Source organism: Aptenodytes patagonicus, chromosome 5 (genome assembly GCF_965638725.1).
Source record: "Aptenodytes patagonicus chromosome 5, bAptPat1.pri.cur, whole genome shotgun sequence".
Classification (NCBI taxonomy): Eukaryota; Metazoa; Chordata; class Aves; order Sphenisciformes; family Spheniscidae; genus Aptenodytes; species Aptenodytes patagonicus.
The window spans coordinates 81274019-81300784 of NC_134953.1; the positions used below are offsets into that span (position 1 = coordinate 81274019).

At 40.6% G+C, this 26766-nt stretch overlaps 1 protein-coding gene across 2 annotated transcripts; it reads right to left on the bottom strand.

Moving 5' to 3' along the window:
• On the bottom strand, positions 1–24344 carry SLC25A24 (solute carrier family 25 member 24). Of its 2 annotated transcripts, none has more exons than XM_076337940.1 (10): positions 24079–24343; positions 12118–12244; positions 11534–11621; positions 10930–11041; positions 8120–8278; positions 7621–7773; positions 6338–6445; positions 4482–4649; positions 3191–3341; positions 1–1982 (listed from the first exon to the last, which is right to left on the bottom strand). In XM_076337940.1, exons 1-10 carry the CDS (start codon positions 24262–24264, stop codon positions 1876–1878), a joined length of 1359 nt encoding a protein of 452 aa, XP_076194055.1. In that variant the 5' UTR covers positions 24265–24343; the 3' UTR covers positions 1–1875. The 2 variants fall into 2 exon arrangements, with proteins under 2 accessions (XP_076194055.1, XP_076194054.1); XM_076337939.1 differs by having other exon boundaries at positions 1910–2509; positions 24079–24344.
• Between the last annotated feature and the right edge of the window lie 2422 nt (positions 24345–26766).

Below are 26766 nucleotides of genomic sequence, written 5' to 3' on the forward strand. Positions count from 1 at the left end.
CCAGATAAGGAAACAAACATTTATTAGAAACTGGTAGTTTTAGAGCTAAAAAGGTAAACATATGTTTAAGAGGCAAAGAATACACAATTGAACACAGTCATCATAAAGGCTCATAATGAAAGATTAAATTTGAAAGACCCCATCTTTTCAACATTTAAAAATATCATTACCATAATTTTCAATGCTCATAATGGCACTTGCACACTATAAACAAAATGGAGCAAGTCTAGAAGATAGACACTGCTAAAGTCATCTCTGCATCACACGCACACACACACAATACGTTTGCTTATTGGTCACAGTCAAACAAAATGATTTGGAACTGATCTCACAAATCCCACAAAGATACAAGAATGTTGGCAAAACCAAGAAACATTCAGAACAGAAAGGCATTGTACATATGGATGATTTGGATAGAATGACTTTTTGTTTTTTAAAAACAGTGCAAAGTCCAAGGTTTCCCTAAAGGGAAGGCCAAAAGACACAGCTAAAGCTGCCATTTTCTGAAATCTGATAAAACATCATTTTATAATACAAGTTTTATGGAGTTGTTATATATCAGTTTAGGGAGAATAAACACCAGCCGTGGAAGCACTGAACACAGATTTACATCTGATTGCTGTTTGAAAAATATGGCCCAAATAGTCTTCTGTATGTGGAACAAGGGAGGTTCAGGCAGTTTTTCATGTTTGCTTGCTAACATTTTGTTTGTTAAAAAGAAAAAAAATTAAAAATGTAAAAAGAGACCCTTAATGACCTTAAAAAAACGAAGTTCTTCCTTCAGTAATCCAATTTCAGGAAGTGGTCTAAAAGCAGTTGCTTTCAGAAGGTCAAGGAAAGTATAAAGATAATCCCAAATTTACAAAGATTAAGACACCACACATTGCAGAAAGCAGAAAAAGAGTAACAAATGAGTTCGGCAATAATTGTCACTCTATTTCAGTGTTCAGGCCTGAAGGCAACCGAAATGCAGCATCACCACCACCACCCCAAAAAGGAAGTCACTTTGGAAGTACTTGTACATGGAAATACCTCCTTCCTACACTGAGGAAGTGCTGCTTTTCTTTGAGGGGGAGCTGTTTCTCAAGCACTAACAAGTTCTGTGTGTGTGCTTTGCTTGCTTCATTAACATCAATCTGATGGGCACCTGAGATCAGCAGTCCCATTTGGTCACTTGGACAAAATGCTTCAGTATTTTATCCGAGTTTCACACACGCAGCCAGCATGCACAGAAGACTATGAGGGAAAGAGGATTTATCTCGCATGACAAACCTGTAAAACCTTTACATAATGATGCGATCCTCTACTGGCTAAAAGCACATGGTGGACTGTAGCCCTCTGAGTAAGAGAAAGAATGGAGCGTCCAAAATGAGAAGCATTTTTCTCCCCAAGGCAGCTATGATGAGCTCCGCTATTGGCTGTATTACAATCACTATCAGCTTAATACTGGATCCTCCACCCCGTTTTTAAACGGTAACTTGCACTTGTATGGCATGGATCTAGCAACCAAGCTTTTTCTGCTCCTGTATTACGATCCTATAAAACGTGCGGCTGTAACCCAAAGCTTGTCATGGTTAATGGTGCTAGTGCTTACAAGTGCAATGAAAAGCAGGTCCAGTGAAGCAAGTTATGAAAAATCACTGATTGTATTACAAAAATACCGTGTAAATCCATTTGAGGTATTCCAATACCATGGAACAGCAATTTCTCAGGCTCTTATTCTTTAAATTAAAAAAAAAAAGGTTAGCCTGAAGATAAAGGTGATGGGCTACATTTTAATGTGTTATTACATCTTTGTCTGTATCTAAGATCTTTTTTTTTTTTAAACGAACTTAACATTAAGTCTTCAAAAATAACAATAGTAAGTGCTTACTTCTAGGCATGCAAAATGTTGCCTGTGAATTGCTTGAGTATAGGCAGCGTGACAAAACAAAAAGTCACTTTCATATATTCAGTATCAAGACAGTATAAACTTCTCCTACCTTTGGTTTGATCCAAGCCAAATACACATTTAGAGAAGACAAATACAAAAAAAAAAGCCAATGAGTAAAATATGCATGATTTCCTGAAAATATAAACATACTGTTGATTTAAAGATAGTTTCTTGATTTTTATTAAAAACTCAGTGACATTTTAAAGTGCAATATAGGTTATCTGTTTAGAAATGGTGAACTAAAATTCAAGAAAGTTTCTTCCAACTTCAGGGCAAAAGTAGAAGTTGCAGCATCTCTCCGCAAAGATCTGTCTCTAATTGTGAGAGCAGATTACTTGAGAAATAATTTTTGTTCTGTTCCAATAACATTAGAAGCATTTCACCTTTTTCCTTCATTTCATGCTATTCCCAAATTCTGCTTCATTTTTTCATATACGACATAGCTGATGCTGACAGCTGGAAGCACTTTCATAAAATTAGGGGCTATGCCCCTATAAAGTCCTCGGATTCCCTCATTAGCAATAATTCTTTGAAAGAGAGCGACCATGTTTAGCTGTGGAGCTCCTTCCACTGAGGCTAGAACAAAAAGATAATGTGTTATACAACAGTTCTAGTAATATTAAAATTCTTAAGCAAGTATTAAACACCTGGGTGGTGAGCCTACTGTCACCTCTAGGGCCACTGATTAAAACTTGAGTCCTCACAGAGGCAATCTCTCCAATCCCAGACATTTGAGAGATATCCACGTGTCTAAATCCCACTGAAAAGCATCATCCACCTACATTCCTTTGGAAATCTAGACTCCTATCCTTAGTCTGCGCACAAACCTATCAAGCAAAAATCTCAGCTATGAAACTGGCTTTATGAAATGTCCTCCAGAGCAAACATTGCTGTCTACCTTCACAGGATGATGCAAGTCCTTTTCATTTTACCTCTAAAATTTAGGAAACATTTTAACTTTCAGAAGAGTGCTCCCAGACTATGACAGGAGCTCTATGTCTGGTAGTCCTGTATGGAACGTGGCTCTCAGAGCACACAGAGCACTAGTGTCTGAAATGTGACATTTGAATTAGGTACAATGAAGAACAATGTTGGGGGTAATAGGGAGAAGGGACCAACGTTAAGAGGACTTTTTCCAGGTAAGTCCTGGGTTTTCCAAGTTGGGGTTTTTTATTCCCATGTCTCTGCTACAGCTATCCCAAATGATACGATTTTGATGTGATGACACAGAAACATTTTCAGTACAACAGGACTCACCTTGAGCCTGCATGCGTGTTCGGATAAGAGCAAGAGGGTAACTGGCTAACTGCCCACATGTGCTGGAAACAGTACCACATCCCAACAATACAAAAACACCTGGGTTAGCAGAGCTTGATGCATAGTGTTCTAGCCAGGTACTCTTTAAGAGCTGCCAAGATATAAAATTAAATAATAAGACAAGAGATCTGCGTTCAAGAAAGTAAACAAATACATCTTTACTCATAAGAAGTCTTATGGGCTCAATCCTGAAAAGCACCAATGTCATTACACCAGTCCTACCTGCTTACTTTTAAAGTGCACAGATAAAGACCTTAGCACACGGTAAGGACTTTAACCAGACTACAGTAGTTAGTGCCTAGAAGAGAAATCCTTAAAAGATCCAGCAGCAGCAACAGTGCCCATGTTCTAGACCTGTTAATACTTTGCGGGGAGGAGGAGGGGAACACAACTCAGCACCCCACAGGGTGCAACAAAAGCTCGCACAGCTGTGCACGTCACCCCATGCAGAAGCAAGGGTGCGAACTGTAGAAAAGAACTTCCATACTGCTTTGAAAACGTTTGCTCAAGCAATTCTGCTGATTACTACTGCAGTGTCACAAAAAGATTTGTCTGAACTCAGAAAAACCCTATGTGCATCTGAGATACCTCACACACTTTGAAGCAACACCTAGCATCTAAGGTAGATAAAACATTTTCATTGTTGCTGATGAGTGTAAGAGGTGCCAGTTCCTCTTGAAAGGAAAGACAGCAGTGTTTCAAACACCTCAACAACTGTATGTCAGCCACAAAGAATTCTGGTGATATGCACAGATATACAAGGAATTCAGGTTACTATAATCCAATTATAAATCAGAGAAAGTAGCAAAAAAAAATTAAGTATCATAAATGCAGGATAGGTAACAAAATATGAGTATCATATCAGGTTTTTAAGGCCTATATTTGCTATCGAACGGGTACGTTCCAGTCCAACAGGGTTAGCCGAGTATGGAAGCATGTTGTATTGCCAAGGTCTATATAAACCCTGCCTTATGAGTAGGTTTCTTGTTTGGTACTATTGCATGTAAGGGCCCATCGGCACAGGCACTCCTCCAGGAGGGGCAAACAAAGAAAAACGTTAAAGTCTAGTAAGATTAGTGGAAATTCTCATTTATCTATATTAAATTGAAGGCAACTGTAATACTACAAGTATATTACAAATCTACCTAATGATACAGGTATTCTAAATAATAGTTACCCTTTTTGTAAATTAACTAATGAAAGCTACACGCATTCAGTGGTCTAAACTCACCTCATAAACAGCAAGGTCAATGCCAGCATAAGGAATTATACCCAGAATATTAGGAATATAGCCTTTGTAGAAGGCCTTTACACCTTCTCTTTTTAAGATCTTCTTAGCACAGTCAAACATCCCAGAATATTGTCCTGTTTTACCCACAGCCAATCTGGTCTTTAAAACCTAAAGTGGAAAAAATAGTAGCCTTAATTACAATACCTATTTATTAATGTATTTTATAAACACAGGAACACACAGTATCTCTCTGCTTATTCAATTGCCTGGAACTGCTTTGCATTTTGGTACTTCAAATCTCCTTTGTGATGACTACTATTAAGGCTTTGTTAGCAGGACGCTTCTTCAGGTTTTATCATTAGTGCAGAGTAGCATGCATACTACCACACACTAGCTTACAAATTATTAGCCTTTTTAAATTGCATTTTAGCTTTCTTTTCTTGATTAAAACAAGCAGATTTCTGATCAACTTGAAGGCAACGGTGTGGGCAATATTTAATAGAAGCATTAGCTAAAGAGCAAGTGAGACCATTAACGTACTAGCAGATCACACTTCTGATCTGGGAACAGCAAAGCATATTAAGAAAATAATCTTTCAAAAAGCACGACCCTTTGAGAGGTAGTTAAGGGATATAAAGATTGTGTCTCACCACTGAAAACCAGCATCTGATTAATAATGCAAATAAGTCTATACAGCATCTTCGGACAAAGAAATTAATAACAGTATCCAAAAGAAACCACAGAGGGAATTTCCTGAGCAAGAATTTGGCCTACTTTAAAGCCTCATAAGACTGCAGCTTCCTCAGGAGTTTCCTGGCACTTTGGTTTTCTCTTAGAAACACCCTAAAAAACACTTCTAGGACAGTATTATATCTTTGTTAGGAAGATCAGAGCATCTTATTGTAGAATAGTTCACCTGCCTCCATTGATCAGTATAATCCAGACGATCTACATTAACATTTCAGTTATTCTGTAACTTAACCTATCTCTGTACTCAGGCTAGCTGTGATTCAGCAGCTCTAGCAGCAAGGATGCTATTTAAAAAGAGATCATTATCACTGCGGCAATGAAAACAGCTAAGTTCTATTCCTACTGACACCCCTCCCTATGAAAGAGGTATTTAGGTTACATTTTCCATTACTTCCAAATCTTGATGTCGGTATTGGTTTAACCCCAGACCCAACATATATTCCAGTTATTTGCACAACAAGGTAACCTTTCTGGGGAACCAGCAGTAAAGGAAGTACATCCCACTTCTATTTAAAAAACAGCAGGATGTGAAATAGCTACGCTAAAGCAGTTAATATATTAACGCTAGTTAAACTGCTAGTAGAACCACACAGAAATATATCCTACAGAGGAAAGAGCAGTTAATCCACCCAGCCTCAACTGTAGCTGTTACATTCTCCCTCCTCACTGATCTCCTCATCAGACCCAGCTCCCAATCATAATGCAACAGAACTTCATCAGTTTGGTTACAGACAAGACCATTCCTTGCTTATATACAGTGGGAAAAAGATTTATGCCCAATTTAGAAAATAGCTTGAATATGTACTTAATTTTAAATGTGTTCTTGGGTATTTTCCCCCCCCTGAACTAGATTTATAGTTAAATAATATTATAGACAATATTATACAGCCAAATATATAGAAGAGTGACAAGTATCAATTAGAACATAGTATATTCTAAAATGCCTAATACTGAAATTCTGAAAGGAAGTCCAAAGTAAAAATAATTAGGATATAGGAATATAGAAGAATTCCTACCGTACTTTCAAGAGCAAAATGGGTTTTACTTTGGAAGTGAACCAGACATTTGGCAGAGTCTCCAGTGGAAGCAGATTCTCTGTTGCTTACCTCCATGGGATAAATAGAAGTTTGTGCTGTTGCTCCAGCCAAAGAACCAGATACAAATCTTTCCACGGTGCCTAACTTTCCATCATCCTTAGTGAGTATCTTCTTATACTGTATAGTTAAAATACATAAAATAAACATCACATGCTTTTTTAGGAGCAGCAAGAGTAATTATGAGAGGCAGGAGTACAGTACAAAATGTCTTTTCAAGCTGTACTTACTTTTTCATGTATGTACAGTTAAATTTACCAACCCAACAAATTTAGCACTATACTCACTGCAACTCTGTGGACAAAGATTCTCAAGAATACAATAAATATTCCAGCCTGCAAGAACCCTTTACATTAAACACCTCAGTCACCCACAGTTCTGTCAGGTATTCTACAAACAGCCAACCCAAGGGTACCCACACTATGGCCCTCAGATAACAAAGAGGAACCCAACTCCCTTGCAGATCCAGTTCTCCAATCAAAGAATGAAAGATCAATTAGCACATTCACAGAGACACTTAGAGAGCTGTACATACTGTTTCATTCAAGGCAGAGATGCCATCATGCAGGAATGTGCCATCAGCTCCCAGAAGGCAGAGCAAGAGTAAGGAATACTGCACTCGAAGTTACTCTATGGCATCAAAATCTGCCGTTCAGTCTTGCAACATCCCAAAGTTTACTTGACTTTTTGTTGCTTTTATTTCATAGTTGTACAGAGACGTGCAATATGTTCATTTAGTCTTACTTGAGGCACTAGCAAGCCCCACAGAGGAAAAATAAAGATCATTTAACTATACCAGAACTGGAGTTCATTTTCCAAAGGAGGATTAGGCCTTAACATGATGCTTAAAGCTTATTCAGAAGTAAATATAACTCCAAAATCCAGGCTGAGGGCATCTTACATAGCACCATGATACTTGACTTAAAAAGAATCCTGTGTAAGTTCAGCTAGCATAAAGTGCTAAGTTTTTGGTTGTTGTCACTTCGAAGCAACAAACTAGATATTAATGCAGTACTCCACATAAAGCTATGCAGACTGGAGGACAGTTTAAAATGCATGACAGATTTAGTTTATTTACACCACTTATAATACAATAGCAAAATCTGCCTAATACCAAGTATTCTATTAACAGAATAAATAGACTGTTTTAAATCTGAAAGTCACTCTAAATTACTGTGACAAAATCCCCAACCATGGTAAGAACTCCTATATAATACAACAGTGCAAATAATGAACAGTGAGAGTGATATAGTATTTTATTTACCATTATTTTCATTCCTGATTTATCATCCTACCTGTTCATAAGCCCAGAACTTAATAGCTGTTTCAGGAGCTATTTTCACAACATTTACACCATTCCCCCTCCAGAGGGATCGGACACCACCTTCTTTCAACATTTGCTTAAAACCACTGGCTATATTCATTTTGTTTGATTTTGAACCATGAACCTAAAAAAAACCAAAGTCACAGTAAAGAACACTGCTCTGATTAGATTGTAAAACTCATCACCTAAGTATTAAATTGCTTAAATATATCAACTAGCAAAACCACATCCACTACTGGAAAAAAAAAAATCTTATTTTAGTGGCACAAGTACTGTAATATCTTGTTTACATTTTTGCCGATGTGACTATGGAAAGGACAATTTTTATGAACACACAATATGGAAATTGTCAAAACATAAGTAGACCTCCAGAATTTAGATATTGTATTTGGCCATCAGTTTTCCTAACAGCTCTCTGAAAACTGAAGTGATACACTGGAAACTAAAAAGTTCTTGAACATTGCACCTACCTGCATCATCACTTTAAGGCGATCTAACGGTGCTGTACCCGTTCGAGAGACAGCACCAGCCACGCCTCCTGCCAACAGCTGTTTCCACCACTGTCCAGTCTTTTTCTCTTCCTCCGTGAACTCATCTGGAACAGTCAAACTATCTCCTATGTCCAACACCTATTAGAATCCAAAGCAAAGATGTGCAAATAACTCTCTCATTCCATCATCTAAATTTTATCAACAGTTCTAATTCCAAATTAACCTACTACCTGAGAATATGTAAATAAAATGCTAGTTAAAAATAAAAAATATCTCTAATTTACATTCTATAACTAACTTGCTATGGATTGTTATTCAATGAATAGCAGCTTTTAACAACTTCTACATAGATAACGAGTAATAACACCACAGACCCACCATTTCAAAGACTGCACCATCATCACTAGAAATTATGACAAATTTCTGCCTTAAGTATAGCCCAAACAAAGGCATTCTGTCATGATCAGTAGACCTTTACAGCCAACGCTAAAGCTCAAATGCTTGTAAGTTGCGGCTCACCTTTCACCGGACAGCCTTCTGGGATTAGTTTGGTAATCTCCTAAGGATGCTAACAAGAGATTTCTCTCTCATGGTAATTTATTCACACATATGTGGGATTTCTCATTCCTCCCACACCCCCTAACATTTTAAAGTAGCATTTTTATAGCTGATATATTGGAATATTCTATTTCTGGTAACTGCTGTGTATTATCTTACAAAATGACAAATTTGACTAACGCTTTATAAATTTTCTCATCATTAGTTACACTGAAAGACACATTAATGATTTTTTTCAGCTATAACAGTTTGAAATTTCATTCAGAGGTCCATGTTTGTATTACCATTCAATTTCATCAGAGAACATTACTATAGGCTTTAGCGATAAAGCTGTCCACAACATAGGACTGTGGAATTTCACATATCACTTAAACATAGTCACTGCTCTTCACGTAATTTATAACCGTGATATATGAGAAAAAGTACACTGTAGATAATGCAAAGGTAATATTATGCATAAATTAAACTTATAAAGAGGCAAGAACGTTTTAATAACTGATAAGTACTGACCAGAAAGTGTGTTAACTGATAAACTCTTTTTTTAAACTACTGTTGATTTTAATTGTAAACACCACATCCCCAATTTATGCTGCGTTCCCTATCTGTTAAGTAGACAGAATACTGTCTTAGTCATTTGGAACACAAGAATTGCGGGATGCAGATTACAGTTACAGCCACTGGACAAACAGGGTAAGCACCAACTATTCTGGATATTGAACACAGAACAGATTAATTCAAAAATCCCGTCATCTTTCTGACATTCGTGGTTTCCAAGTAAGGTGTCATGAGTTGCTCAACTACATGGAGTCATCAAAAGATCAATCGGAACTCTCAAAATATAAATTCAATGTTCTTAGGGATATTATGCATATCTACCAGGGTTTAAACCTTGTGTCTACCGAGCCCTAAACACAACTAAGAAAAAAAGTGAAATTTGATGGGGGTTTATAACAGAAAGGCCACAGCTACCAACTCATAATTGTAACTCTATGCCAATGCAGCTATCTGCTTGGAATTAAAATTTTACAATAAAAACAGAATTGGAAGAGCTGTCAATGCCAGCCAGGCATGTGAGGTCTCACATCTGCTCTTATCTGAAACACCAGCTGCATTGCCATATAGCTGGATTTTGGCTGCTGTGATAACTGGGTCATCAGCTGACTGCAACACTGGAAGATCACAAGAGACTTCTAAAATTGTTTCTTGGGGGTAACTAATGACATTCCATAATGAAAAAGAATATAGATCTTATGTTTAATAATAGTAATACGAAGCATTTTATTAAAGCAAAGGGTTTTTTCCCACTAAGTAAGCTCGGACCAGGACTATCTGATCTTATAGCAGTGCTTCAAGTGTTTTCTTCAGCAAACAGGGAGCTAACTCCCTTTTGGCAAGCATTTCTAAATTGAGGTTGTACCGTGTGAAACACTCAAAGCCTTCAGATCTCATAAACTGTTTTTTATTATGGAAATGCTGACTAATCCCCGAAGATATAAATGGTCTCACTATATTCAAGGAAATCTGTCTTTACCTAACTGTATGGTTTACTCCAATAATCTACAGGAAGAATATTTAGCAAACAGGATTACTATTGGTTTACTTACTTTATTATTTGTTCTTAAAAGTCAGTCACTGAGGTGGCAAGAGCTCCATTCAATAGTAACTTAAAAAAATTTATCTGCACAGTGGATAGCCTATTGCTGTACATTCTGTCATTCTTAAATGACATTCTATAGCACAAAAGAGTGTGAGAACATGTGCACAGATAGCCATCACTAACGACACCGGTGTTTTTATGATAATACTATGATATAAATGCACACACTGAACTAATTTCAACATACGAAACAGTTAAAACGTTTCTATAATTTGTTTCAACACATCAAAAGCACTGAACATAGGAATGTACTGTAATGTGAAAAGAAAAAGATTTAATATTGTGGTGGTTATCTTTCTGTGGACTATCTCCAAAGGAAGAAAAGGATTCCTTCCTAAGAATTATTGATAATTATTGGCAAAGTTTAGATGAAGTTCTTTGTTCAGAAGAAACTCACATCACACTACCCTGCTTGTAAACAGGAGAGCACAAAGTGAAAAGGAAAACCAAACAATCTTAAATACAGGTATGCTTGAAATATAACAACTGTGAAGCTGTTACACTCAATATTGCAAATTAACCCAGCAGAGATGAACTAAGAGCTGCACTAAGTTAGAAGAAAAGTTGAACTTACAGTGGAATGTTTCCAATATCGAATTATTTCCTCAATGTCTGTAGCTGGGTTAAACATAAAATGATCTCTCCACTCATTCCAGTCTACTGTCATTGTCCCATCAGCATCAATACTGAAAAGAAATTGAACAAAAATAGATAAGGAAATAGTAGCAGGGATTTTTTTTGTTCTGTTTTGTTGCCTCCCTCCCCCCTTTTTTTTTTTTTTTAAATATTGGCCTTCACATCAGTGACAACTGACTGTAAATTCCATATGGAGACTTCAGGGCTGAATCTGCCATGGCCTTTCAATACTATGGTTTTCTTATCCAAGTGCATCTGGCATATTCAATTTAAAAACATAATATAACGCTTCATTCTATCAACAACATTTACAGGGAAATGAGATAACATTCGCCTCCCAGAACTAGATGCTCAAATAGTGACTAAACTTACTATCACCCAAGAACAGATGGAATATGTGAGAATCCCTATAAAGGCATCACTGAAGGTACCAACACCTTTCAAAGTTATAATCCCATTTATCCTGTTCTCTGAATTATAAAAATATAGTAATTAAAAATACAAAGAAGCTTAAAATACTTTAAGAAATAATAATTCCCGACCTTTGCAGGATCTTTTCTGCCTGTTTTTCTGAAATGCTTATACCCAATATCTTGAGGGACTGTACAACTTCTGATGCTTCAATTTTTCCTTGAAACATTAAAAGAAAGATGATACATATTTAAAACATGGAGTTTAATACACTTAGCACCTTGGAGCTCACTAAGTTCCATTGTAACACCTATGTAATAGCAAAGATAATTTAAAAATCAATTTAAACACAGATGATGTATTTTACTACAAGGACTGAGCAAAGGTAGTACATTAAAATCATGCAACCAAATGAGATGCAAACATTCAGTGAGTTAAAAACTATTTTATTTTTAATACTTAGAAACTTCCTTATAGTTTCTCCATCTGGGGAACAGAGAGCCCCAGATCAATGGACCTGGAAGATAATAAAAAGAAAAAAGACTATAATAATTTATTATTTCAATCTATAGTAAACTATAATTATGATCCTATTAAGGAAAAGAAGTAGAGGTTCCATATTCACAACTTTTTGTCTCCAGTTTAGACAAAGAATATAAATGAAGGTAAGTTTCTTCAAACAACGTTTGAACAAATAAAATAAATGAAGGCATACCATCATTGTTTTTGTCCAGGCTCTTAAAGGCCAATTTCATCTTTTTCTCATGATCTTTAAGATACTGCATAAATTCTTCAAAATCCAGCTGTCCATCCTGGTTAGTATCTCCAGCTTTAAAAATTTTCTGTTGAGAGAAAATTCAACATTTGACTTTTCCAAATCACCGCAGGTCACAAAGCAACAACAGCAGAGCAGCCCCAGCTTTAAGAAAAGCATCATATTGGTCACTTTGGGAGTCAAATCAGGAAAACACCTAAGCATACACTTCAGAGCTATATTTTGTTTTCAGAATTTAACACACACTCAAGTATTTTCATAAAGAGAGAAAACACTCATCAGCAAAGATAGATTTAAGAAAGCATTATTTATCTTCACATAACTTTACTATTCAAAGATTTCAAGGTTTCTTACCAGCACCGGCAAGTTACACATACAGGTATCAAATAATTTGTGGAGGAAGAGGTGGGGGACAGGACAAAATCGTGAAAGAGAACAACTTTAAGCCTGTGACTTTCCCGGTTATACATGAAATTTGTCAATACATCAGTAAAATTAAACAAATACAGTCTTAGCTATCCTCTTTAATCCAGTGGTCTATTAATTATGAATTATAAAGATAAAAATACAAATAGCAATTAACTATTTAACTGCTGACAAAAAAAAAAAAAAAAAAACAAAGGATCTCGCCTGACTAGCACTTCCACCTCCCAGGGTTTGAGAGGGCAGGGCTTTCTGCTGCAAACTGAAGCCCTGATAAAAATTTAAAAGAAACAACAGACTTGTAACAAATAGAAGCACAATTATCTTCCATTTTTGCATGTGTTTCCTAGTAACTGTCCTGCAGATAAGAAACATCTACATGTAAAATTAACTACAAGTTGAATGCATGCTATACAGTTGCCACCACTGCAGAAAACAAGTCTGAAATACAGCCTAGGCATACACTTCATCAAGAAAGTGCCAGAATGCTTTACCATCTTTGTGTGTGAAAACATACTTTTTAAAAAAAGGGAAATTACAGCAGCCCCCCCAAGCATCAGCCTGTAACTGCTGAGGCATGTCTTCAAAGGCAAAGCCCCGAGAAGAGCGAAGCCCAGGCTAACAAGCTCTGCAGGATTCCCTATTCCTGTGCTTTACGCCACAGCAAGGGCTGCTCCACACACGGAGGGCTGCAGAGAGAGCAGCGGGGCCGAGGAGAGGCAAGGCCCCCAGCACACCGCCACAGGCGCTTCCATCCACTCTCACACTTCCACAGTGCTGCCGTCTCCTCTGGCAGGGTGCGCAGGAAGCAGGCAGGGAAATCCACCCCAAAACCCTGCTCTAGAACACAAGATTTGAGGGGAAGTTATGCCTCATCTCTTCGTTTGGGCATCAGTCCCTGTGGTTGCCCTCAATGTGTGAAATCCTACGGGGGCAGCACTCCGTACGAGACGGACAGGAGACCAACCTGACAGCACAATCTCTTCATTCATTTGCAGTAAGTTTCAGAGCACTTCAGGGTACACGTAAAGCATATGCCAAAACTTCTTCCAAATATCTTCCATTTTGCAGACTGCCTTGCGCAACTGTAGTTTCTGAATAAAGTAACTCTCAACAAGATTTGCACGGCTGTTCTAATCTGCAAAATCTGTTTTTAATCATTTTGTTTACTCCACTATAATTAGTAGAAGTCTTAAAAAGACCAAAGTCCAACAAGTTCTAGCCTACAGAAACTAAAGATAAAGGAAGTTGAAAACTCCTGTGTATTTGTTGCAGGTGTCTGAAAAAAATTGAAGACATCTGAAGACATTTATATTGCCTCCTTCATCTTTCCTATCCCTCTACTAAAAGAAATGTACTTTAATGTTTAAACTCAAAAAAACAAAATTTGTAAGATTATCATATATTTCTCAATGGAAGGGAGGAAGACGATGTGGTACTCCACAGTGAAATAAGCAGCAAATTATTTACCTCTCATAATACAGCAAGTTTTGCACAATAAAGTCAACTGAAGTTACCGCATACTCAGATAAAGGTGTTTGGTATCAGCTTAGAAAAATAGTGTTCTTAGTATACTCTTAAGTCCAGCTTGATTGTAATTTCTATTAATAACCTGTCAACAAAAATATACTCATCAATTCAGTTTCATGCCCTTGCCAATATGGTTAGGGCTGTTCAGAATTTTCCATTACTAAAAAAAATAGTTTACTTTTATTGAAGTTTATGGATGCATTCCTGACCATGACTTTCTATAACAAGAAATTAAGAAAGGCTAATGGATTAACCATTCAAAAAACCCCAAACATATAGAATCATAGAATAGAATCATAGAATCATTGAGGTTGGAAAAGACCTCTAAGATCATCGAGTCCAACCGTCGACCCAACACCACCACCCACTAAACCATGTCCCTAAGCGCCTCATCTACTCGTCTTTTAAATACCTCCAGGGATGGGGACTCCACCACTTCCCTGGGCAGCCTGTTCCAATGTTTCACCACTCTTTCAGTAAAGACATTTTTCCTCACGTCCAATCTAAACCTCCCCTGGCACAACTTGAGGCCGTTTCCTCTCGTCCTATCGCTTGTTACTTGGGAGAAGAGACCGACCCCACCTCGCTACAACCTCCTTTCAGGGAGTTGTAGAGAGCGATGAGGTCTCCCCTCAGCCTCCTTTTCTCCAGGCTAAACAACCCCAGTGCCCTCAGCCGCTCCTCATCAGACTTGTTCTCCAGACCCCTCACCAGCCTCGTTGCCCTTCTCTGGACACGCTCCAGCACTTCAACGTCCTTCTTGTAGTGAGGGGCCCAAAACTGAACACAGTATTTGAGGTGCGGCCTCACCAGTGCCGAGTACAGGGGCACGATCACTTCCCTACTCCTGCTGGCCACACTATTTCTGACACAGGCCAGGATGCCATTGGCCTTCTTGGCCGCCTGGGCACACTGCTGGCTCATGTTCAGCCGGCTGTCAACCAGCACCCCCAGGTCCTTTTCTGCCGGGCAGCTTTCCAGCCACTCTTCCCCAAGCCTGTAGCGCTGCATGGGGTTGTTGTGGCCCAAGTGCAGGACCCAGCACTTGGCCTTGTTGAACCTCATACAGTTGGCCTGGGCCCATCGATCCAGCCTGTCCAGGTCCCTCTGCAGAGCCTTCCTACCCTCGAGCAGATCAACACTCCCACCCAACTTGGTGTCATCTGCAAACTTACTGAGGGTGCTCTCAATCCCCTCATCCAGATCATCGATAAAGATATTGAACAAGACTGGCCCCAAAACTGAGCCCTGGGGAACACCGCTCGTGACCGGCCGCCAACTGGATTGAACTCCATTCACCACAACATAAAAAAAAAAAAAACCAAAAACAAACCAAAAAACACCATTAAAAGTTACTCTAGCCAGAAAAGAGTCCCCCCCCTCAAAGACACTGCAATCTCGACCCGTCTTGTACTCCACGCACGGCACCTCATACCGCAGGATCCGAGTGCCCTGCTAGACTCCCACAAGCTACTGAGAAGAGGCAATTTATGTGGCAGTCATACACGCACTGACAGAATTCTGATCAACACAAATTGTTACTATTCCCTACTGCTATCTGAACTACACAAACAAAAATGTAGAACAAGGGAAGTGTTGTTCTGGCTCACAGATATGACAAAACTTTAACTAAATTCCAATTACAAAGCCTCCATTGCGGAGGACGACATGAGCTAAAGAAAATGGAAATTCCTGGGAGGTTTAGAGAGCTGGCAATTAGCGTGTGTGAAGGGGGGCACCTTTCATTTCATCTGCCAAATGAGTGGATTTTATATTGCAACAACTAGAAAAGGATAAGCACAAACATACTCTCCATTCCCTACTTTTGTTTTTACAGTTATTTTCCAGACTTCAAGCCAGTCTCGGCCACTCTCAGTGCAGCAGAACAGAAGCAACAGGGAGCAAAGATGTATGCGTTCCGTCAGCAGGCACATGCATTTTTCTCACATTACAAATCTAAAAGTTCATACAAACAAAAGCCTCTTGCTGTCTACGAAATGTACGAAATTATGTGGGTGTTAAAGTTTCAGATTAAAACCAGTAATTTGCAAGTTTGTGGAAAAAACAGGAACCCTGAAAGGAGCTTGCCTTCCACTTGGAGGGCAGAAACTCCGTCGTGGGGGGTGATGTACTCCATGGGCATAGCCAGCAGGAAGACACTTGATTCTGTGGCACACTAACTCCCAGGTAGAAACTGCCCATTCATGGCATCGAATATTAATTCAGGTTGGAAGGGACCTCTGGAGGCCATCGAGCACAACCCTGGCTCAAAGCATGTCTAATTAGATCACGTTGCACAGGACCACATCCAATTGAGTCTTGGACATCTCCAACAATGGAGATTCCACAGCCTCCCCAGGCAACCTGTTCCAACATTCAATCACCCTCACTGCAGTGCAACAAGGAATCCAACTCTGCTGTTCTGCATTTACTATACCACCAGATTTTGCACAGTTACAACCACTTGTCACTGTGCCACTTCCTGGTTCACCAACTTGCCTGATGGAGGAGAACTGGATGCATTTTAAAATAGGCATGCTTACAACAATAGAGCAGGAACCAAACTAGATGCCAGTCCTCGCTTGGAAGTCCTGAGAAACAATGTTCAGCGTGCCTGCCACGTAAACCCTGCCATTTCTTACTACAGACTTACTGTGGGATCACCTCACCTTTATGTAGGCCCAGCCCCAAGAGGAAAATGTTTCTTTTTCAAGGCATGCCATTTCTTTTCTCATTGTCTAAAAACTTTAACCCCAAGCAATAAAGATAATTCACTAGATAAAATTAAATGGTGACCACGTAAAGAATTGCTAATTACTGACAGATACAGGAAGACAGTTCAGATGATCTTTCCTTTTAATGCTACGGGCCTTCATACATACTGACAACAATGCTCCTGTGCCGACTTATTTGGTCATGACACTGCTGCCTTCTTTTCTCTTTTTTTTTTTTTTTTTAATTCTGCTACTTTTGTTCTTTTTCTGCTGTATATTTTGTTAATACAGCTGCTTTCAAAGTCCTGCACAGCGAGGCAACACCAATGTGAAAGGCCACAAGTAGACTGAAACACTGAAGAATTTTATTTTTAAATTTCTGAATTATATAAAGCACATTGCAGTGTTGAATTCCTACTTCTCCAGAAGACCTCTGTATTTGGTGTGGAAACGTAAGCCAGCAGGTCTGTTGAAAAAAAAAGAAATCAGAAAATTTACAGACAGGTGCTATATACACCTAAGAAATCCTGACTCTCTGCAAGTGGCCTGATGAATTATTAGATTACTCTGTGCCAAAGTTATGAACTTTAACACATTCATAGCTACAATGTAAAGACAGAGAATGCAAGACACTAGAAATCTTAATGCTTTTATGTAGACTTTTCTTTTAAATTCATAGTTTAATTTTTATATTACTCAGTATTATTATTTGTGTATTGTGCATAAGCCTTCACATTCTGGGTACAAAACTGAATTGTGCATGAAAGGTGGGGCTGCTCAGTACAAATGATTACCAGCCATCTATTCATTAGCTTGTTATTTCAGATAATTAACATAATGTAAAGACTAATTAAAAGGAAGTGATCCATCAAGAAGTTACAGGGTGTTTCTGGCTTCCTGTCACGTATTTACAAAACACATGTATCTTTAAGTGTTGGTGTTTTACTTAATTGGTGCAATTAGCAATTCATTGTTCTGCAACCTATGACTAGAGTTCCAAAGGGCACAGTTACAAATACTGCATAGAAAAAACCACCAGCACCACAGTAAGAACAGCATCTGCATTCTACAATTTTAAGTTATTATACTGTAATCTTATTGGAAGCCAAATTCAATCACAGCTCAAGCATATCCAGTAAAGAGGGAGGAGCTGTGTATGTACCCTACAATACTGAAAACTAACGTTGTCCTTTTCCTATCTGTATCTGCCAAGACTACACACATTTATGACACCCAATGATAACCCAAAAATCAGTAGTAAAGATTAAAGTCAGTCTTGTCAAACTGCATCAGTCGGGAGATAAATCCAGCACAAAGGGAAAGGGCCTGAGGATGTGTCCACACAGCTTTATACCCCAACCAGTGAGTCCACATAACACACTAACGAGCTAGACTGCCACTTAACCTCCAGAAATCCAACACAACACTACATTTTTAGCAAAACAGTAATCTGCACTGCCTCCAAAGACCTCCCAACTTGTTCAAACGCTGCATTCGTATTTATTCGCTTGCCTCCCAAAGGATACTACCAACATGTAAACAGTACCCAAGCAGGCTCTTTAAACCTGCCACAGACAGACGTTAACAGAATCCCCCGCCCCAGTACAGCAGACTTGCACCCTTGGCAGTAGCAGATGTTGCTATCAGCTGCAGAGCTTCCCCTTCCTGTTCTTTGTCCTGAGCACCACTCTTCCCTGCAACAGGAAAGCACTAGCAGCGATGTTCCCACTGGTCCATTTCAGGTAACAGAATCTCTATAAAACGAGCCTAAAAAGGAAGAGATGCAAGTTGCGAGTATGCTCTCCAGTACGCCTTGCAGAAGCTGCTCCCTCAGGACCTGGATAAACTCTCTCAACTCATAGCTATGAATTAGATTCCAAGAATCTGAAACAGCATAAATGGGAGATGCAAACTATTCCTTGTACCTTCATTCATCATTCCTTGCAAGTTACACTGGTATTTTTGACTTTGAACATACTTGGTAGACTGACTTTTTCCATTAAATAAGACTACTCTGCTACAGAGGCATCCCCACCTTCCCATCATCTTAAACGATTTAACAGTTTACCTTGTTTGTTTACCTGGAACACACTGCTGTCTCAAGACAGGCTTTTAGCAAAGCATTTCAACATGCCGTTAAGAGAGATCTTCCAGAGGTGGGGGTTCCTATATTTGGTGCCTGGCATTCTTGCACTTTGCAGCAAGAAGAGGAAAAATTAATCATTCACTGTACCCTGTCACTGTTCAGGAAAAAAACTATCAAGTTAGTATTAAAAAAATTCATTTTATCTCCTTGGATGTTTAAAGTGTTATGAAAACAAACATACTCATCTTGCTCTTTCTATGGAGACTTGGAGACTACAGCATATATATCAGTTAAAAGCTTCTGAAGTGGTACACATTGAAATGAAACAATGACTTACATGTTTGCTTACAACTGAAGTCAGATACATTACTGAAGATGTTTCTGGTATTTCACAATTAAGTCCCCATAATCAGACATAATCGTAACACCTGTTATGACCTGAAAAGCAAGTAAGTGGTTCCAGTTTTCTACAATCACATGACGCGACACCTGTTTTGGTAAAAAGCTGAAGATGCCTGTCTACTCTAAATCTAGTTTTGGCATACTATTAAGGTGAGAGAAAGCTTCATTTCACATAAAGAACGACACAGACATGAAAGTGCTGAAGCTTATAAGAGTGTGAATCTGCATATCACATATGAAAGCAATTTGCAAGAGTAGACATCGTGTGATCAAAAATGCCGATGTTTCTTCTAAGAAGTTGCCAAAGTAACTAGCGCTTTTTGTATGTTTCTAGCCAAGCTACAACATAATGAAGAGGCTTCAGCTAACTTGGTCTACTAGCCTTCTAATTTTGCCATGTAAGGGAAGCTACCAAAATTAAGAAAAGCACATAATCTTCATAAAACAGTGGAGAAATATTCAAGGACATATTTAGCTCAGTCACTAAACAAGTAATGTGCTTTCTGGACTAAGAACAGCTGCGGTAAGTTCAAGCTCTGAAGCACTATCTAGCTGTAGTTCTTAGGGGCCAGAGAAAAGCACAGGAGGAAACAATACACACCTGGCCCTGTTCTCACCCATCCACTCGCACCGAGATGCAGCACTGTAACACAGCACAGGGGCCTGCCTCACTTGATGGAATTCTGAATTTTCTTTGGTTTAAATGCAGCAACGCACTTCAAGTGTTCCGAGTATTTTTAGACTTCGTTGGACTAGAATTTTCATAAACACAGTCCATTACTCTAAACAGACCATATTCTGATTGCTGAGAATGTAGACTCATTGGGCCCTGTTTCCACCACACAGAGGTGTCTCATCACACTGTTTCTTCATCTAAAGGAGCCTTAACATAGCCAAAGACTTACGTCAAAACCTGACAGAGGGTCAGTCCAAACAAGATCATTATACTGTTTCCAGAATGTAGTTATTCATCTCAATAACATCTTTCTACTCCTAGCTCCAGGACTCGACGTATAAATAGTACCTGAATTTGAACGCCTGGCTGTTCCTACCCCAAATTGAAGCGTGAAATACAGGGTTCGCCCCCTACAGGTTTACTGTAAGGATTGATTGCAACAGAAGGAAAGGGTGAACAAAAATAGTACTTCATATAACCACTCACACCATTTATGGTACTCACACCTAAGAAACTCACGGCATTCTGAAGACACAGGATGAGATCATTTGAGATCTGATCCCAGCATCTATTTTGTGCCTCTACTGGACAACTCCACTAATCAAAGTGACCATACAATAGCTGTTAATGTTGCTTGTAGAGCGCCATTTGATGCTGTCACGACACTGAATTCCTTCTTCATAGGTGTCGACGTACTATGTTAGGAATCTTTTGTAAAGCTTTCCAAAGTTACCCATTCCTGGAGGGTAATATACTACAATATAAACCAGGAGTCATCCTGGCAGCCTCTAAGCAGCACACATTTCGGATTTTCCAGTGGTTTACTTTTGTCTGTCAGATACTGACTGGAGGCAGGTCAAGTAGAACACAAAGTCAGGAGCTTCTGTCACATTGTGCTATGATGTCTTGCTACGGGGAAAAAATTATTCTTCCTTACAGGGACATGCAGCCTACCTCCAAAGCTCATCACATGGTTTCACATCAATTCTCGTATCTACAATGTTACTTCACCTAAAAGAGTGTCTCATCATACATTAAACATTAATAAAACTGCCAAGACAACTGATGAAAGGTGAAATAAAAAGAGCATACCAGTAGACTATTACTCAAATGGACAGCAGCTTTGTATCTTTTAAAGACATGCATATTCCTTCTTGAGAGGAATTACATTTCAAGAGAAAAGAGGAAAGTAATACTAGTAGCACAAACACTAATTTATACCACGAAGATGATGACTTAGGATGAACCGACTGACTTTGCAGTGAAACACAGTAACACTCCCATGGTCCCCTACCAGGAGTTAACCAGGAAGCAGCTGTGCCCCCCAGAAGTACGGTGACCAACAATCCCATGTACACAGATTCCATCCCATGCAACGGAAGCCAGCCCTGCAAGAGTAATTTTGGAAACCTAACCCAGACCTGCATCTAGAACATAACAACAGTGCAAGGCCTGAGACCCCGACCCAGCCATGAGGCACCGAAGCCTACTCTGCTTTAGGGTCTCCCAAGGTCTGCCCACCCCATAGTGCCACTATGTTGGCAGGGCCGAGCAGTTCAGTAGCTAACACTTTGCCACATTGTGTAATATTTCCACATCTCATTTCCTTACTCATTAGTTATTAGTAATTATAAGACTACTTCTGCATCTCCAAACATAAATATGATGATTCAGTATCTCACTTCATTCATAAAATATCTTTTTACCAAGTAGTAAAAAGACATTTTACTGAATTCAACATCACTTTAGAGCTTGAAGTGAAGTAAGTGGGAGAAGGCAGCTTCAAGCTGCAAGAAAGCAGATCAGCTACGTAAAGACAGGAAAGAAGCTGGAGGCAAGTCTTACTGAGGCTCTCTCATTATAACAAGTCTAGTTATTAATAGTTATATTAACTTGTCTAGTTTCTAGTTCAAACCGTGCCCACCACTAAGTTTAAAATAGTGAACATATATAAGTTTCAGTGCACTCTGACAATTCTTCCACCCCTCTCAATCATCCAACATGACTCACAGCTTACTTTGTTTACTCGGTGTTTCTTAAGCAACTAAAGGCAGCCAGTTCCTGCTCTCCATTACATCCAGGTAAGTCTAGCTTACCTCTGCTGATTTCATGGGTTTCACTTCCAGTTGATCCTGTAGCAACTGAGAAGAATTTGACAGATACCCAGATGTGCACTATTAATGAAAGGCATCACACTGATCTTGAGAAAGAACTTGGAACTTCAATTCTAAGTTGCTCAAAACTTAAGAAACACGCCACTTGTGTCTTAGGGCTTTCAGTGAATTACGTGGGAAGACCACCCTCGTTAAACGCCAGAAAATTAACTGGTCACCTGTTCCCCTGTTGTTCAATGTAAGTAAAAACCTCAAATTGTTACAGTCAAACTGGTACAACAGGTTTTCAACAATGTGTATATAATGCGTGACTGAAGTTTGCAACTAGCGTGCTCTTAACACTGACAACTCTCATGGATAAGCATACAGGCCAAACTGTCCCTCCTTTATACACCAAAAACTGAGAACACAAAACGTACTTATTGTAATGATGATTTTGACCAGAAGCAATATTGAAGTGAAAGCATGCTTTCATTTATACTCTCACACAAGCATCATTCAAGAGGCCTGCTGGATACTTTTCCTTTAAGTGTATGAGACAGAGAATTAAATGTACCAAAAAGAGGCAAAATAGAGACCAAATAACAAGACCATGCGAAAGAACTGGCAGTGTCCCATGATTAGTATAAGGTCACTGAAATTGAATTACTGACCCAACATATCTCTTAACGCTGCAGTCAAAATTTAAGTTCACTTTCCTGAACCTCTTTCAGAAAGTATGCAACGGCTAGCACAGGCACGGCAGTGGAATGCCTTCTAACCATTCTCTGTACTGCAATAAAGAACAGGACTGTTACGGTAATAGCTCTAGCACAGATCTCAGCTGTACCTGTTCAGCCTAACTGAACCTATGTGCCTTTCAGCACAGACTTGCCTTACCGCACAAATATTTATGCCTACAGAATTGTGCATTAAATGATTTTATATTCTGATCTCTGGGGACTACTGAAAACAACTAGGAAAGAGAAGTTTCTCTTCCAAGTACAGGTTGGATTTGCTACTCTAACTCAGCGTTGCACTGGAACACTTGATGACTCAAGTTTTACTGATTTGTGAGGTCACAACATTGATAACAGGGAACAAAGGAATGTAATAGTCCAACCTGATCGCTGCAGAATCCACAGCACAAAGAGAGCGTGCTGACTATTTCGTGGTTTGATGGTTGCTGTTACAAGTGTGCATTTTTAAATAGAAGGGCCTTGGTATCAGAGACAGCCGATGCCAAGAAGAATCATTTCCATGTCTTTGTGTTCATGGAGATTTAGCTTCAATAACTAGTTCTGATATTGCAACCTACTGTTAAACAGATTTCCTTACCTGCTGCCCAAAGCAAACCTTAATGTATTCCGACCTAGATTACGCCAAGGTGGAGCGACAGACCAAAGCTGTAAATTTACCATCCTTTATCATGCTGGGAGAGGAATACGCTATGAAATATCACACAACAAAGAGTTAAAGGAAGTCAAGAGTCGACACACGATGAATAAACCCGGCCGTGCCCACTTGGCAGTAGAACCGCCGACAGCCGTGCTGTTAATAGCGTTCGCGCTCGGGTTCCTTCACTTAAAACCCTGCGGCGTGCCTGTACAACACAGCCCCTGGAGCAGGCACGGCGCACCCGGTTAGGAAAAAAGCAGGCCCGAGGCCGTCTTCGTCCAGGAGCGGCCCAAATCCCCCGGAGGCGGCTGCCGGGTCTAGAGCGGCTCCCGGGTCTGGAGCAGCCCCCGAGTCCCCGCCGCCTCGGCTCCGGGACCACCACAGCGAGCCCCAGCCGGGCAGCGCCCTCACGGGGCGGGCGGCGGGGGGGGGCGGCCAGGCCGCGCCTCACCCTCCCCACGGCTGCGGGGTGCCGGAGAGAGGCCGCTCGCCAGCGGCTGCTCCTCCGGGAGGCAGCGCCGGGGTGAAGCGGATTAAGAGCGGGGAAGGGCCGCCGCCGCGCCCCCGGCCCGCTCTTACCTCCTCCGCCTCTTTTCCCAGCGGGATGCCCATGGCCCGGAGGCCCGTATGGAGCTCGGCGATATCCACCCTCCCATCTTCGTTGAGGTCTAGCTTCCTGAAGAGGTTGGCGTACCGGGAGTCTCCATCCCTGCTCCCGTCGCAGGCGGCCGCCGGCAACGCGAAACCTCGCAGGAGCTGGAACATGGCGGGGCCGTGCGGTACGGGCAGCGGGACGCTCGCCCCTTGGTTCCTGCGGGCTGGGCGCGGACGGGAGGCGCCGCCTGTGCTGCTGCCAACGCCCGCAGCTGCCCGAGGCGGAGCTGGCCCGGGCCGGCCCCGCCTCGGCGGCGAGGGGGAGGAGGGAGGGCGGGGAGCGGCCTGAGGCCGCTCCCCGCCCTCCCTCCTCCCCCTCGCCGCCGAGGCGGGAAGCGGGAAACGAGCGGCTGAGGTAAGAGGGCGGGAGGCACCCGCAGCCCCTCAGGCTCGCCTCAGCTCTCCCTGCCGCATTTACACGGTTGTAGCCGGCTAAACGTTTCCAGTACAAGTAGAGAAATACCAACAGCGCTGCAAAAGACCTAATTTGGATACTTTGGCTCATTCTAGTCACCAACGGTTGAGGTCCGGGTTGAAGCTGTGTGAAGAGCCCTTAGCCTAGAGACCAGAAGGGCAGTCTTTAGAAGGGCTTGGCTTGTTTAGCCTAACAGAACAAAGACTAGAAGAGGAAACGTCTAGTTTTTTTGCTTCATAATTGCTTCATTAATAAATCAGTGGAGTAAATGCAAAAGGGACTACTTAAATGACACAGCTGGTATAAGAACAAATGGATAGAAAATGTCAGCAAGTAGGCTCTCTGTGAGAGAGCTCCAGTGAAAACAAGAGCCACTGAATTGAGTCTTGCTTTCCTGGCGCATAGTCAGTCAATACACAACCATGGAAAGTGCGTTTCAGCCTTACAGCAGAAACTTAGTTGCCTTGCTCAAAGAGTAATTAATAAAGCTAATGTGCTACATTGTCTGACCATAATTGGTGTTTGAAAAAGGGCTAGACACTACTATGACTTGCGTATGTAAAGACTATCTCATTGCATTACAGGTTCATAGAATCACAGAATAAGTGGGGCGGGAAGGGACCTCAGGGAGTCTGTAGTCCAACCTCCTCCTCCTCCTCAAAGCAAGCTCAGCCATGAACTCAGACCAGGTTGCTCAGGTCTTTATTCAGTCTTGAAGACCTCCAAGGACAGAGACAGGACAACCTCCCCAGGCAGCCTGCTCTACAGCCTGACTGTCCTCACAGGGAGGAAGCTTTTCTTTTTTGATCCACTCTGAGCCATTCTCATTTCAATTTGTGCCTGGCGTCTCTTATCCTCCCACCATGTCCCACTACAAGGAGCCTGACCCTATTTTCTTTATAAACTCTCTGTAGGTACCAGGAAGGTGGAAGCCTCCTTTTAGGTCCCCACAAAGCCTTCTTTTCTCCCGGTTGAGCAAGCTCGGTTTCCTCAGCCTCTCCTCACAGAGCAAGTGCTCCAGCCCCCAGACATCTTGGTGGCCCTCTGCTGAACTTTTCAGTTTATCCATGTCTTTCAGGTATTGGGTAGCCCAGAACTGGACTAGAGTGTCTAAATACAGTCTAGCTTGTGCAGAGTAAGAAGGGGATAATCACTTCTCTCCATCTGCTAGCCATGCTCCTGTTAATACAGCCCAGCATGCTGCTGGCCCATGCTCAGCTTGCTCTCTACCAAGACCCCCAGGTCCTTCTCAGCAGAGCTGCTCCCTGGCCTGTACCGTTGCAAGGGGCTATTCCTTACTACGTGCAGTACTTCACGTTTGTCCTTGCTGAATTTCATACGGGCCCTGTCACCCCATTCCCCCAGCCTCTCTGAATGGCAGCCCTGCACTTGAGCACACCAGGTGGTCCCCCACAGTTTGGGGTCACTGGAAACTTGAGAGTGTACTCTGCTGCCTCCACCTGATAAATATGTTAAACAAGATGGGTCCAAATATAAACGTGTTACTTTGGTAGTACAGCTAACGTTGTATATTGGAACAGGCAGAGTCTGAACACACTTTACTCCTTTCTGGAGTAAGGAAAGTGAACGTTGCTGAGGTCACTGCATCGCAGCGATGTAATACTGCTAAGTAGTATGTCCTTTGATTCTGTTTTTCTACTCATACCATCATCCTTACATCTTTATCTAATAAAGTACAGTGAGTGCAACATTCTCTGTTATCACTAATCAGAACAGGCAAGTAATAACTATCTGTACTAGTTACTGAATCCAATACATAGAAATATGACAGAAGTGGGAATGAAACAGTGCTACCTTAAGCTCCCATTGCACATCACTAGGTTTCTAATATCCAGCATTGTCATTGTCTGAGGTCTTGATAAAGTAGTTATTTTCTTATATGATGAATATCATACTGAATACTGTACTTGTATATTAACACCATGTATGAACTAGAACCATTCAAAAATTAACACCAAATACCTGAAGCATACACTTAAGTTGACCTCAGGCAGTTTTACCCTATATTGTGTGCTAAAGTCATTTAGATGTTCAACATCAGCTAATCATTTCCACGTGATCAATAAAGCTATATGCAAGCACTCACAGGAACCTGCAGGCATCGAGGGTTAATATTTTACTATTGTCTGTAATGACAGACACCGCCTTTTGGTAAACACTTCAGAGTGAATATGTTA